The sequence below is a fragment of the Somniosus microcephalus genome, chromosome 23, assembly GCF_052327205.1.
Source record: "Somniosus microcephalus isolate GS21.2 chromosome 23, FLI_Smic_1.0, whole genome shotgun sequence".
Lineage (NCBI taxonomy): Eukaryota > Metazoa > Chordata > Chondrichthyes > Squaliformes > Somniosidae > Somniosus > Somniosus microcephalus.
Window position 1 is genome coordinate 13587203 of NC_141009.1, and position 16028 is coordinate 13603230.

Sequence of the window (16028 nt, forward strand, 5' to 3'; positions counted from 1 at the left end):
CCTTACTAAACTCAATGGGTGCGAAGACATACGGGCTATTGAAGCATCTTCTATCACCAGCTAAACCGGCGGATCAGACTTTCGCTAAAATTGTTGCTGTCCTGAAAAATCATTTGAACCCCACACCGCTGATGTTAGCGGAACGATTTAAATTTTATGCGAGAACGCAACTAAAAGAGGAAAGCAACGCGGAGTATTTAATTGAACTGCGTAAACTAGCGAAATACTGTCAGTTTGGGGAAAGTCTGACAGAGGCACTGAGAGACAAATTCGTGTGTGGATTGTCGAAAGAAGGAACACAAAAGCGGCTGCTTGAAGAGAATGATCTTACACTTGATAAGGCTGTCACTATTGCAGCATCGCATGAAGTCGCAGCGAGAGGCACTGCGGAAATGCAGCTGAAGGCAGCGGTACTCAGCGTAGATCAAATGGCTTTGGGTACAACGAAATGTTATCATTGTGGAAAGACAACACACGATCAGAACCAATGCTGGTTTAAAAACCAGGAATGTAGAAAATGTGGCAAGCTTGGTCACATAGCTAAAGTATGCCGGTCAAGAAAGAAGACCAGCAACAAAAAGTCACCGCAGGAAAAGTGCAGAAAGGTACATAAGGTGGCTGAGAAGAGTTCGGATGAACAGAATTCGGATTCAGACTCCAACAGCAAGGAACTGGGTAGTCTGAGAATTCACAATGTGAGTAAGGAAGCTGACCGACAAACTATCTGGGTCACACTGCAGATAGCAGGAGTCCAAGTGAAGATGGAATTGGACACTGGATCGGCGTTGATGGTCATGAATAAGCAAGATTACAAAAGGTTATTCACACATATTCCCCTACGGGATACGGAGATAGTATTGCAGACATACACGGGGCAAAAAGTATACCCCATCGGAAAGATAAAAGTCAAGGTGATACACAAGGGCAAAGAACACCAAGGAATGGACATATATGTACTACCTGAGGGAGGTCCACCACTTCTGGGACGGGAGTGGATCAGGAAAATAAATATGGATTGGCACTCCCTAAACGCAATAACGGTAGATTCCGGAAAAAAAGATGTCAAACCTGAACGATTGTCCAGAATATTGGATGAGGCTAAAGAGGTGTTCCAACAGGGACTGGGAACACTGAGGGGAATTAAGGCAAAAATCAAGATTGCAGAACATGCAAACCCAAAATTTTTCAAAGCCAGACCGGTACCTTATGCGATACGACCTGCTGTGGAAGCTGAGCTGGAAGGGCTAGAACGTTCAGGAGTACTGTCTAAGGTGGACTGGAGTGAGTGGGCCACGCCCATTGTTCCCGTCATGAAGTGTTCATCGAGTAACAAGCCAGGGGAACCGGGGAAGGTCCGCATCTGTGGAGACTTCAAGATCACAGTTAATCCGGTGCTTCACACGGTGCAATATCCGCTTCCGCGGATTGAGGATATCTTTGCTTCATTGTCTGGCGGGAAACACTTCACCAAGGTAGACCTGGCGCAAGCGTACTTACAGATGGAAGTTGAGGAAGAGTCGCGCCAGTATCTCACAATCAACACGCACAGAGGCTTGTATCGATATAATAGACTGGTTTTTGGAGTGGCTTCGGCTCCAGCAATTTGGCAGAGGGCCATGGAGCAGGTATTACAGGGAATTCCAAGCACTCAATGTTACTTGGACGATATCCTGATTACAGGAGATGACGATGAGGAACACCTTGCAAATTTGAAACTGGTGCTCACCAGGTTAAAGGAATATGGCCTTCGAGTTAATCGCCAGAAATGTGAGTTCTTTCAGAAACGGATCTCATACTGTGGTCATGTCATTGACCAGGAGGGGCTGCACAAGTCACTTGACAAGATCGAAGCTGTTGTGAAGGCTCCCGCTCCGGAAAATGTATCTCAGTTGAGGTCGTTCCTAGGGTTGATTAACTATTACCACAAGTTTCTGCCAAATCTATCCACGGTGCTGCACCCGCTGAATGCTCTTTTGCAGAAAGAAGTACCATGGAAGTGGAGCGAGGACTGTAAGAAGGCCTTTCGCAAAAGCAAGGCGTTGATCACCTCAGAGGAAGTGTTGGCTCACTTCAACCCAACGCTACCTATTCGTTTAGCTTGTGATGCTTCTCCTTATGGTATTGGAGCGGTACTCTCACACAAGTTACCAAATGGCTCGGAAAGGCCAGTCGCATTTGCATCCAGATCATTGACCTCCGCTGAGCGCAACTATGCCCAGATAGATAGGGAGGCTCTCAGCCTTGTGTGGGGGGTAAAGAAGTTTAATCATTACCTGCAGGGCAAGAAGTTTACACTGCTGACAGACCACCAGCCGTTGGTATCCATATTCAACCCTAAAAAGGGCGTTTCCATTATGACAGCACAAAGGCTACAGAGGTGGTCCCTTTTCCTAGGGGCACACCAATATGACATAGAATACAAAGGATCAAAACAGCATGGGAATGCTGACGGTTTATCGTGCCTACCGTTGCCAACGGTAGAAGAGGCGCCTACAGTGGACCCAGTGGAGATGTTCCACTCAACCATTGTGGAATGTCTACCAGTAACAAATTCTACCATCGAAAAGGAAACGAGAAATGACCCGACTCTCTCACGAGTCTACGATTTAACGGTGAAGGGATGGCCAGCACATGGCGAACCACTGTTGCCAGCATTCTCGCAAAGAAGAGAACAGCTGTCAGTGTGCCGAGGAACTTTGATGTGTGGATCCAGAGTGGTGATTCCACCCAAACTCCAGCATAAAGTGCTAAAGGAGCTTCACGAGGGGCATCTGGGTGGAGTGAAAATGAAGAACCTAGCCAGAGCGTTTGTGTGGTGGCCAGGTATCGATGGAGACATCGAAGAAATGAACAAGAGCTGTCTAGGATGCCAGAAGGTCCAAAACGCCCCACCACAAGCCCCTCTACATCCATGGGAGTGGCCCTCATCTCCATGGCAAAGGGTACATATCGACTTTGCTGGTCCATTTATGGACTCAATGTTCTTAATCGCGGTGGATGCACACTCCAAGTGGCCGGAGGTAATAAAGATGTCCTCCACCACCACGGAAAAAACCATCACAGTATTAAGGACCATATTTGCCAGGGATGGGCTGCCGGAACAGATCTGTTCTGATAATGGACCGCAATTTGTGTCCGAAGAATTCAGGAAGTTCTTAAAAAACAATGGGGTTAAGCACTACACGTCTGCCCCATACCACCCCGCCACCAATGGATTAGCTGAAAGGTTTGTCCAGACCTTCAAGAAGGCCATAAAGGCCATGGGTAATGAAGACATAAATCTACAACATAAGGTAGATAACTTCTTGTTGGCGTACAGGAATGCAACACATGCGGTTACAAACCAAACTCCCGCCATGATGTTTTTCAATAGAAGACTAAGATGCCGGCTGGATTTGATCAAGCCAAACATCAGAAGGGACGTAGAGAACCGGCAATTTCAAGGCATGAATGAAAGGCCAACTAGAACCTTCCAGATAGGTCAACAAGTTTTGGCCCGGGACTACCGTACCGAGAAATGGCAGCCTGGAACTATTTGCACACGACTAGGACCGCTGATGTATACCGTGGACATTGGTGAAAGCATAATAAGGCGCCATGTTGACCAGATCATAGAGTCATCCGAAAAGGGACAACCTACTCCACAACTCTATACGCCTAATGATGAAGCAGAGATACCCATAGTATCTACCTCCGATCCTGTGATACTGGAATCAGATGAACCTGACACTGGCATTCAAGCCGAATCGACCTTGCCAAAAGAACCTACTACACCACCGAAAACTACTACACCACCGAGGCGTTATCCGGACCGAGTCAGGAAGCCTCCAGAGAGACTGAATCTGTAAACTGTTTTTACATGAAGTTGTGTATATATGTTATGATGTTATGTTTAATGGGGAATATATACTGTGAAGCTAAAAAGGGAGGATTGTAGTGTATGTAACCGTTCCACCTTTAAGAGAACTATTTTAAGGGTTGCACTACTTTATCTTGGCTGCTGTATACTGTAATACCGGTGGTGACCACACTGGTATATAAGTGCTGTGTAATGATTTATTGGGCAGTTCCGCCCTGACCTTCGACTCGTAAAGACCTGTTAAATTTTACTCTTGTGGTCTGTGTAGTAATTCTCAATATAACACACAGACTTAACAGATCAGCCATGATCTTAATGATATGATGGAACAAGATTGAGGGGCTGAATGGCCTACTCCTGTTGCTATGGTCCTATGTACTGATTGGGGACAACTAGGTAAAGGAACCATGAAAGGACAGTGCTGTGGAGGTGGTAGCAGATGATGAGGTAATGGTTGATCGTGTCGAAGGTCACGGAGGTGTCAAGGAGGTTGAGGAGTACCGTGATCGGGCCAAAGTCACATTAGGAGCTTGTCGGTGACTTTGACTATGGAAGCCTCAACGCTGTGGAAACCAGACTGGAGGCAATTGAACAGGAAGCGGTGAGAGATTCAGACAAGATCCTTAACAAGATGAAGAAAGAAAACCTACCACAATGCTAGCTGATAGCCAGGGTAGCCACGGCAAGAGGGCACAGGGTCAAGGGTGTGAAAGGCAAGATTTGTAAAGACTCAAGGAAGCATTGCGTTACACAAGTGGGTGGTCAACAGATGGAGCGGGTTGCCGGGAAGGACAGTTGAGGGCAGGACACCGAACTCATTTAGGGCACAGCTGGATACTGTAATGGGGAGATGGCAGGGCTGGCATTCTAGAAGGATGAGGGCAAATGGGCTGAAGGGCCTCAGTGATGGAGATGGAGAGCGTTTCGTTTTACTGCACCCCAGTATCAGTCACTGCCATTGGGAGAGCACAGGAGAAAAGCAGGTGCAACAAAACAAGCCCATAGCTTTCTTTCTCGGGGTTACTCGCAGTGTGGGACTCACAGATGCAAACCCCAGTCCGCAGACACTTGGAGACCCAACGCGTTCCTCGATTGCTGAATAAATACTCGTTTAAGTGCATTTTCAGTGCATCTCTGTTGTACTGGAGCCGCACAGAATTTCAACACAGTAGCAGCACATGGACGGTAAATAAAAGAGCAGGAAACCCGTTCATTTGACTTGTTCCCGCTCTTTGAAAATACCTTGCGAGCCAACGGCACTGAGACTTTTTTAAAAAATTCCGGTGAACCAAACAGAGAAACAAAGTGTCCTTCACAGGAACAGTTCGATGCTCATGTTCACAAACAACGCTGGCCTCAATTTAAAGAGAGCATTTCCTCTTAGGCAGAGGCGCAAAGGAAAAGCAGCGAGATACTGTTGGAAGGTGGCACAAGGGTCGGTCTGTTCACATTTGCTATTTTCTGCGCACGATGGCTTTAAAAAAAAATAGACAGTCAGCTGACATGTGGGAGCCCAGCTTAAGATTCTCCAATCCAAGCTTCTGGGAAATCGGCATCAATAAAGGTTTTGTTTGCCAGATAGGGAATGTAAACTCTCTCCCTACAGGGACACAACCCATTTGCCCAACCCTGCAGAATTTAAGCACAGGATGTGTGTGTGTGGCAGCTTTAAGACCGAGACCGGGGAATAGAAAGGGTCTTTTCTAATGTTGTCCAACAGGGGGAGCTGAATCCCCAGGACCCGGTGCTTTGTACTTGGTGAAGGGAGTCAGCATAAGGGACTGCAACCACTTTTGGCATCAAATGGAATAACTGTTGCCCATTACCAGTGATTTTAAACAGATTTATTTAGTTCTGTTTTCCATCCTCCTCCCTTGAAGTCCCTGACTCATGCATGAGTCCTTGTGCCATGGATGTGGATCAGCCTTCCAGGTCCATTCTTCACGGCTGAGCCTAGACAGTTGACGTCAACGGGCTCTTCAACTACAGAGGGCGTCACATATCCTGTCGCTCATCCTGTATACACACACACGCATATGCGTTTTCCACCAGGGATTTCTTTTTCTTCTTAGGCAGTCCCTCGGAACCGAGGATGACTTGCTTCCACACTAAAAATGAGTTCTCAGGTGACTGATGAGTCCAATGCAGGACCGACAGGCTCTGTCACAGGTGAGGCAGACGGTGGTTGAAGGGGGGCGGTGGGTGGGGTGCTTGGGTTGATGTGCGCTCCTTGCGCTGTCTGCGCTTGGCTTCCGCTTGCTCCCGGCGAAGAGACTCGAGGCGTTCGGCGCCTTCCCGGCTGCTTCTCCTCCACTTTGTGCGGTCTTGGGCAGGATAGGCGCACCAACGTCAGTGTTCTCGCTCAGGCCACCAGGGACACTGGTTAGCAATCAGGAGTTGGAACCTGGATGATTTTTTTTTCTCTCTCCTTGCTTTAGGGGTGTCAAGGCTAATTGTAAAGCCCCCTGCTGCTGCAGTGGCTTAGCCTGGCTACCACGGTACAGATCAGGGATCAAAGCTGGGACCTTTCTGGTCTGAATGGCTCCGTTATACGCTGTCTTTGCCAACTGAGCCGTCGGGACAGCCGTGTATCGGATTTTTATTATTCATCGGCTGCTAGTGATGTGATATAATCTGCCCCAGCTGGTGCCACCTAACTCAGACCAGGACGGCTGTTTAACATCCGAGAAACTGGATCCATAAACGTACCACAGGCGAAAGGGAACCGGATTTAATAAATGCTGGAATGGTTCACGGAAAGAAAAAGCAAGACTTGCATTTATATAGGGCCTTACACAACCTCAGGACGTCCTAAAGCGCTTTACAGCCAATGAAGTACTTTTTTGAAGTGTCGTCACTGTTGTAATGTAGGAAACGTGGCAGCCAATTTGCGCACAGCAAGCTCCCACAATGTGAAAATGAGGAGATAATCTGTTTTAATGAAGTTGGTTGAGGGATAAATATTGGACAGCAGTCCCCCAGAATCTGAACTAAACGAAGTGGCTGATGGGGCTCATAGTGTGTAAAATAGAGTAACGCAGGCAGTGCATTGAAAATCAATTGGATTTTAACTTTAAATTAGATGTCTGATCAATGACCATCTGGGAGAAGAACTGGAGGAGGGGCGAGGGGATGTGGAGCAAAGCATGTTTGGACTTTTTGAAATAAGATGGTTTTGATAACGCTGGGTTTCTGATTCCTGGTGGCACTCCGAGTTGTGTCTGCAGCACCTTGGGGACCTCTTCGAGTGGCAGAGGCCCATGGCTCCTGTTTACTTTTGGTGGGAGCGGTGAAGTCCCCTCAGTTCACTTGGCTGCCTCTTAACGGTCCACAAACCAACCAACTCAGGCAACCGGAGTTCACCGACCTCACGGCTGTTTGTGGGAGCTTGCTGTGCGCAAATTGGCTGTCAAGCGCTTTGGGACATTGTGAAAGGCGCTATATAAATGCAAGGTCTTTCTTTCTCTCATATAGTCATGGCCAACACTTTTTATAAATCTCAGCCTGCCTCGGGCCCTGCATTTGGCCCTTGCGCTAGGAAGGAGAAAACTTATCCAAGGCTCCCATTCCAGCGAGCCTTGCTGGAAAGTGCTCATATGTGAGCAGGATCAGACCTGTCTGCGAGGTCCCCACTATGCTTTAATAGTCCATCGACACTTGAGTACCGTAGAGGGGAGTGCTGCACTGTTGGAGGTGCCGTCTTTCTGATGAGACATTAAACCGAGTCTGCCCTCTCAGGTGGACGTAAAAGATCCCACAGCCACTATTTCTTAGAAGAGCAGGGGCGTTCTCCCCGTTGTCCCGGCTAATATTTATCCCAAAACCAACAGATTATCTCGTCATGATCACATTGCTGTTTATGGGAGCTTGCTGTGCGCAAATTGACTGCCGTGTTTCCTACATGACAACACTGGCTGCTCTTCAAAAAGTACTTCATTGGCTGTCCGGTGGTCATGAAAGGCGCTATATAAATGTAAGTTCTTTCTTTTTTTTGTTGGCTCCCAGATGAAAAATGACCTCCTGAATAGAGTAGTCGATACCTGTGGAACTGGACCCCAGCAAGAGTCAGAGTTCTGCGGACAAGAGAGGGGAATTTCTTTCTCAAAGAGTCACTAAAACTTCTTCTAGTTCCTTTGGCCCTCTGACGGTCCAACACATTTAACTTGCTAAGCCAGCCACCTTCCTGGCCTCATCCTTCTATTCCCTCTTAGTCACTGACGTAAGAAAACTACTAGGCACTTGGTCAGAGTATTAAACAAGGCTTTAATCGACTGTTTCACAACATGGAAGTCTAGTTATCCTTCATTAGTTCCTGTTTACAAAATGTCCCTGAGCAAGCTGGGCCCGTGCCAGAGTATTTATACTCTCCCTGGACAGCGCCACCAGCAGGCCGCCCAGTATATTTCATAAGTCCTTTCTACATAAATGGCATGATTTATGTCAGTCACATTACTGACTGTTTATGCTCTCATTAGCTCCTTTCCAGTACCCACCACCCCGCCCCAGACCAGTCGTGCTCCTACTTGCTTCCCCACCCCCAGTAATACTCCAGCCCGGGCCTCGATCTCATAAGTTTCCTATCCCACCCCCCTCCCCCACTTGTGTCTGTATTCAGTCCTGCTTTCCCCACATTATATCATTGTCAGCTGTTATTTTTTTAAAGCTGGTCTTAATTCTGCTTTAAAACAAACCCTCGGCTCAGCGTTTAAAAGGGGAAATAATTTTGCGCTCCACACGACTTTTTTTTTAAAATGGTGCCGGGCTCCCTCGGGGTTAATGTTCCACATGTATTGTGTTGTATGTTGAGTTCAGCTCCTTCACCAATGGCCACTTTGAGCCTGTGTCTGGCCCCTTGTTAATTTCCTGACTGCCTGGCACCCATATGTGCTAGAAGGTTAAAGAATAAGAAACAACTGACGGCATTTATTTTATTGCAAGCCTTTCGACTTAACTCATTCTTGGCAGCCGGCGAGACTTTTTTTTTACAATCGTACAGCTGGGTTTCTTCAGACAGAATGTAACACTGGTCCCTGTTGAGTGCTCCTCGCCTACAAGTTCTCCATGTTCTGCATGACTGGTGAATTTAGACAGCTCAATCCAATCGTTTCTCTGCTGCAGAGTGGCCCTCCCCCCACCCCAACTCAACCCCACCCCCATCCAGTCCTGTCCCGTTCCTCTCAGATACTTGTCCAGTCACCTCTGTCAATACCCTCCCTGGAGAAAGAAAGACTTGCATTTCTATAGCGCCTTTCACGGCTGCAGGATGTCCCGAAGCGCTTTACAGCCAATTAAAAACTTTTGTGTAGACACTGTTGCAACGTAGGGAAATGTGGCAGCTAATATGCATCTTGGTTGAGGGATAAATATTGGCCAGGAATAGCCCTATAAGATCTTTTACGTCCACCTTAGAGAGCAGACGGGGCCTCAGTTTAATGTCTCATCCGAAAGACGGCACCTCCGGCAGTGCGGCACTCCCTCAGCACTGCACTGGGAGTGTCAGCCTGGATTTTTGTGCTCAAGTCTCAGGAGTGGGACTTGAACCCACAACCTTCTGACTCAGTGGCGAGATTGATACTGAGCCAAAGATGACACTGATATCCATATTGCTGGCCAGTTTCTCTCCTCATCAACATCATTTATGCACGTTGGTCCTCTTTTGTTGAACCAATTAACTGTAAATTAAATAGAACTTTAAATAAAATTGATCAAATTAAATTAAAATTACATTGCCCGGGGTGACGATGCACTCCAGTCCCCGCGGCGCCCACCGGTCTCGGAAGGCCTCAAGTGTGCCGGCGGACACCACGTGCTCCATCTCCAGGGCCACCCGGGCACGAACATGGCCGTGGAAGAGAGGCAGGCAATCGGGCCGAACGACCCCCTTGACCACCCGCTGCCTGGACCTGTTAATGGCCACTTTGGCCAGGCCCAGGGGCAGTCCTATGAGGAGGTCTCCCGATCTGCCCGCTCCCCTCTGCACCGAGTGACCGAAGATCAGGAGCGTGGGACTGAAGTGCAGCCAAAAATCGAGGAGCAGCCCCTTCAAATAATGGAAGAGGGGCTGCAACCTCTCACACTCTATATAAACATGGAAGCCCCCATTAATGACTCTGTCCAGCCGCTGTCCTTCGCACCTTCCCATTAGACAGGAGCAACAGTATGATTTGGACAGATTGGGCAGATGCATGGCAAATGCAGTATAATGTGGATAAATGCGAGGTTATCCACTTCGGTGGCAAAAACAGGAAGGCAAATTATTATCTGAACGGCAATAGATTGGGAAAAGGGGAAGTGCAACGAGACCTGGGTGTCCTTGTGCACTAGTCGCTGAAGGTAAGCATGCAGGTGCAGCAGGTGGTTAAGAAGGCAAATGGTATGTTGGCCTTCATAGCGAGAGGATTCGAGTACAGGAGCAAGGATGTCTTGCTGCAGTTGTACAGGGCCTTGGTGAGACCACACCTTGAGTATTGTGTGCAGTTTTGGTTGCCTTATCTGAGGAAGGATGTTCTTGCCATGGAGAGAGTGCAGCGAAGATTCACCAGACTGATACCTGGGATGGCAAGAATGACGTATGAAGAGAGATTGGGTCGATTAGGCTTATATTCGCTAGAGTTTAGAAGAATGAGTGGGGATCTCATTGAAACTTATAAAATTCTAACAGGACTGGACAGACTAGATGCAGGAAGGCTGTTCCCGATGGCGGGGGAGTCCAGAACCAGGGGTCACAGACTAAAGATAAGGGGTAAGCCATGTAGGACTGAGATGAGGAAGAATTTCTTTACCCAGAGAGTGGTGAACCTGTGGAATTCTCTACCACACAGGGCAGTTGAGGCCAATTCATTAAATATATTCAAGAAGGAGTTGGATATATTTCTTGAGGCTAAAGGGATCAAGGGATATGGGGAGAAGGCAGGGACATGGTACTGAATTTGGATGATCAGCCATGATCTCATTAAATGGCGGAGCAGGCTCGAGGGGCCGAATGGCCTACTCCTGCTCCTATCTTCTCTGTTTCTATGAGCACTCACTAATCCTCGCCTTCACAGAACTCGGTATATAAATGTCGGCGAGTCCAAACTGGAATCCGTGACTGCTGTTACTGAAACAGGGTAAAGCATTCTTAGCGACGAGCCACAGAATCAGAATCTGCCTCTTAATATCTTCAGGGTGTCGAGAGCTGCAGGACAGTTTATTGCAGGTCCCTGGACATCTGGAAGAAATTAAGATGCAGATTATTTTTAAGGAATCTCCCCTCGTTTCCTGAAGGCGCTGGGCTGGGCCGTGACCCCACGGGCTGACAACCCTCCTGCCCTAGTGACCATTCGAGCAGGTGCGAGCCTGGAGCGTGCGCTATTCGATGGCGGAGGGCATCACAGCCAAGCCGAAATCCTACACTTTTCAGCAGAAATCACTGGACAAGGACCCTGGCTGATTCCCCTTCCCACCCCAACCCAAGAACACCTACACTGAGGCCATTTGCAGCATGCCCACTGGTTGAGAATTAGCTGACTCAGCACAGACTTGGGGCTTCCAAGCTGCGCTCTTCTTGCCTGTAGCCCAGTACAACATCCAACATAAGAAATAGGAGCAGGACATTCGGCCCTTTGAGCCTGCTCCGCCATTCAATAAAAAGAATTGCATTTATATAGCGCCTTTCACGACCACCAGACATCTCAAAGCACTTTCCAGTCAATGAAGTACTTTTTTGGAGTGTAGTCGCTGTTGTAATGTGGGAAACACGGCAGCCAATTTGCACACAGCAAGCTCCCACAAACAGCAATGTCCAGATAATCTATTTTTGTTATGTTGGTTGAGGGATAAATATTGGCCCAGGACACCGGGGAGAACTCATGGCTGATCTTCTACCTCGACTCCACCTTCCCATCCAATCCCTTGATTCCCTTAATATCCAAAAAATTATCGATGTCTGTCTTAAATATATTTATTTAGCTGGGGGGGCAGATTTGAAGTTCAAGCCAGATGTTTTTTTTAACTTTTACACATACATATTTCAAAGCTCCATAAAATCTCTCCTTTTAATTTGAAGCTTTCTAAAATTAGAATATATTCGCTTTTAATTTTTTTTTTTCCTTTGTGATAATTTTCTTCACACATTTCGCCTCTGGTTATGTTTTATCTTTTTCTCTCTCTCTTTCTTTCCCCCCCTCCTCAAACCTTGCCAACTTTTTTTTTTGTTTGGCAAAGTTTTCAACAACTTTCTTCTTCACCCCTCCCCCTTTCTCCAGAGTTGCTGACGCGTCCACCTCCCGGGGATGGGAGGGCGGGAGTGTTGCTGGGCCGGGGTGCCGGGAAGCTGCACAGTGGAGATGTCCGCGGCGGCCGGGGCTGTGTGCGCGGCGCTGGTCCTCACCCTGCTGGGGTCCAACCCCGCCACCGACGCCTACTTTTCCGAGGAGCGGCTGCCCAGCGAGTCGCCGCTGCAGAGCCCGACCGTGCTGGTGGCGATCATCGCCAGGAACTCGGCTTACACCCTGCCTTACCATCTGGGGGCCATCGAGAGGCTGGACTACCCGAAGGACAGGATCTCCATCTGGTAATTGGCGTGGCCCGCCCGCTCGCTCCCGAATCAGGGAGTTAACTGTGTGGTGTAGCCCACTTAAAGCCCTTGTATTTGAAGCACAGACGAGCACCGCGCTCTCGGTGACCAGGTTCTCTTGTTTGCAGATCTTGTTTCTTGAACCGCCTGTCTGCTGCAGGAGGTGTGCGGTGGGGGGAGATTGGGGGCCCCTCAGTTCAGCTCCATTGCCAGTTATAACAAGTCTTGCTGTTGGTGAAAGACTTGCATTTTTTCAGCGCCTTTCACGGCCACCAGCACTTGACAGCCAATGAAGCACTTTTGAAGTGGAGTCGCTGTTGGCTCAGCTGCCAATTTGCGCACAGCAAGCTCCCACAAACAGCAATGTGATAATGAACAGATAATCTGTTTTTGTTATGTTGATTGAGGGATAGATAGATATTGGCACCGGGGATAACTCCCCGGCTCTTCTTTGAAATGGTGCCATGGGATCTCTTGCGTCCGCCTGAGAGAGCAGACCGGGCCTGGGTTTAACGTCTCATCCAAAAGACGGCACCTCCGACAGTGCAGCACTCCACTGGAGTATCAGCCTAGAGTTTGTGCTCAAGTCCCTGGATCGGGACTTGAACCCACAACCTTCTGACTCGGACGCGAGAGTGCTATCAGCTGAGCCTCAGCTGACACAGTAGCAATGCCTCACTTGTGTTTTAAAAAGACTTTCGCTCTCTTTTCCCCCCAGTGTCCCGGGCCTGTGTGCCAGCTTCCCCTTACCCTCAGGACCTCACCCCGTGCGGTGAGCCTGTCAGGGGTGGCTTGTAGGGGGGCACTGTGGTGTGCCTGAGCCGGGGAGGGGGCAAAGTCAAGCCAGGGAAATCATAGAACTTTACAGCACAGAAGGAGGCCATTTGACCCACCGTGTCTGCGTCGGCTGACAAAGATCGATCCAGCCTCATCCCACTTTCCAGCTCTTGGTCCGTAGCCCTGTAGGTTAGAGCACTTCGAGGATTTTTGCTTCTCGTCGCGACCCTTGCGGCAAAGTGCGTGGGCGGCTGGACATCGGGCGAGGTTCACGGGTGATACCCTCCGTTGTCGAGTGTCGACGCTCACCGCCTAGGTTCACACGTGAAAGATTGTCGGTTGAATGAGGTGCTGACTGTGGAGGAGGTGTGGGGTAACCTCAGCTTTAGGGTGAGGGGAATGAGCTGATGGAGGGGCGCACGTCTCCATCCAACCTGTCAAGCTCAGACTGGAGTGTCGAGTGCTGGCTATTGCACCAGAATGCGGTGCGAACAAGGTAATCTGAGAGTCGTGCAGGTGGAGCGCTCGTACGTAAATACTGTGCACATGGAAGCTGTAACACGAACGTTTCAGAATCTTGGACCAAAAAGCACTTGGAATAGGGAACGCTCTGTAGCTGCTGAATGACCCAGCCACGGTTTGGAATTCTATCTTTATTTCCCTCAACTTGCGGCTTCAATAAACTGCTGTTGCTGTATTGGTTTCCAGTGCAGTGGCTGCCAAGTGTAGGTTTATACTGGCCAGGGGATACTTCATGCAATCTAGATCGTGACTGTTTACCAAATTTAATCAACAGTTCTGCTGAAGTCTGGGAGCTATTTATTGCAGGATTATATAAGGTTCTCAATTCGATTACAGAGACACCCACTTTCGAAAACCGTTGGCTTTTAAAGCTTATGGAAATCGCCGTCCTTTTCACATTTGAGCGAAACATCTGGCAGACCGGAGGTACTGTCGCTTCATCCCCACGACAACTCGTTCTCACTGAAATTCATTTTACTTTCTATTTTTGAAAAATTCATTCTCGGGGGATGTGGGCGGCGCCAGCAAGGCCGGCATTTATTGCCCATCCCCAGTTGCCCTGAGAAAATGGTGGTGGGGGTGGGTGGGTCACCTTCAACTGGTTTGGTACAACTGAGTGGCTTGCTCGGCCACTTCAACTTCAACAATAACAACTTGCATCTATACAGCGCCTCTAACATAGTCGAACATCCCACGGCGCTTCACGGGAGCGATTGTCGAACAGAATTTGACACCGAGCCACACTATTAGAAGGAGTGGGCCTTTGGCGTAGCGGTAGCATCCCCGCCGCTGGGCCAGAAGGCGTAGGGTTTCAAACCCCGCTCCAGACAGTCCCGGCAAGTGGAGTCGGAGCTCCGGCTCTAAATTCTGGGTTGACATCCAGCGGGATGCTTGCGTCCGTGGGTGTGGGTGGCCCCCCCCCTCGTATGGGTTGTGGGAGCCCGTAAAACCCTCCCGCCATAGGACTAACCACCCTAATGGCTGGTACGAAGATGGTTACAGTCACGGAAGGAGCGTTAATCGCGGCCAGAAATCCTTCCACCACTTCATACAGTTCCCCAAAGGGAACAGTGTGAAGACACGTACGACGACGACATTATTAGAACAGGTGACCAAAGGTCAAAGAGACAAGTTTTAAGGAGTGTCTTCAAGGAAGGGAGAAGAGGTAGAGAGGCAGAGGGACTTCGGTAGGGAATTCCAGAGCTTCGGGCAGCTGAAGGCACGGCTGCCAATGGTGGAGCGATTAAAATCAGGGGGTGCACAAGAGGCCAGAATTGGAGGAGCGCAGAGATCTCGGAGGGTTGTGGGGCATCAGAGGGCAGTTAAGGGTCAATCACATTGGCATGGAACTGGAGTCACACATAGACCAGACCGGGTAAAGATGGAAGGTTTTCTTCTTGTTTTATCAAATGAAAGAAGAAAAAGATACTTCTATGTTTATATTGTGACACATCACATCTCTGAGACACACCTCGTGGCTGTTGAATGGGCAATGCACCAGCCATTTTGTGCTGGGCCCTGCCCCACAGTCAGCACGAGATGCATAACCATGTCCATCGCTGCAATCCAATCTAATGTCTGTTTCTTCAGGGCAGCAACCGACCATAATATAGACAACATGACTGCCCTCCTGAGAGAATGGCTGACCAGCGTGCAGAGGCTTTACCACTACGTAGAGTGGCGCCCGATGGATGAGCCCACGTGAGTATCTGCTCCTCTTCTCTACCCGGCTTCCTGAAAGGGAGTTAGTCGTCGGCGAGAGCAGCGCAGTGTTGTTCAAGTCTGGGCTCCCGGGATCCAGCCCCACACAATCCCCCTCAGCGACGTGCCAAGAAGCCCAGTACGCGGGTCAAGATTCCTTCGAGGACCCTCTGGACCTGCTCCTCTCTCGCACTGTAAATTGTAGAGTAATTAATTGAAAGTCGGTGCTTGTGGTAAATTGTATCATAATTAAAAGGTAGAATTAATTCCTAATTGTGTGTTGTAGTGAGCAGCCAGTGATTAGACCCATTGCTGCTTATGGTGCAGCATCTGACATCCGCTGCAGTACAAATGCCTGCAAAAATTTTCCGGCCTTTTTTTGCCTTCTCCACAACTTCACTTTCCTCCTCTCCTGGGCTCACCGTGGGTTAAACAATGAAAGAATTTGCATTTACATAGTGCCTTTCACGACCTCAGGATGCCCCAAAGCACTTTATAGCCAATATTTACTGTCGCAATGTAGGAAACGCTGCAGACAATTTGCGCACAGCAAGGTCCCACAAACCGCAGTGAGATTAATGACCAGATCATCTGTTTCAGGTGATGGTTGAA

General features: G+C 48.8%; 1 protein-coding gene across 3 annotated transcripts in view; it reads left to right on the forward strand.

Annotated features, from left to right (window-relative positions):
- Positions 1–12123: 12123 nt before the first annotated feature.
- The window catches only part of LOC147101662 (procollagen galactosyltransferase 1-like), a 94290-nt gene continuing 90385 nt past the window's right edge, over positions 12124–16028 (forward strand). For all 3 annotated transcript variants that reach the window (XM_085965421.1, XM_085965422.1, XM_085965423.1), the window contains exons 1-2: positions 12124–12413; positions 15306–15416. In XM_085965421.1, the coding sequence (XP_085821547.1) occupies positions 12133–12413; positions 15306–15416 (392 nt within the window). In that variant the 5' untranslated portion in view covers positions 12124–12132. The remainder of the gene's footprint in view (positions 12414–15305; positions 15417–16028) is intronic.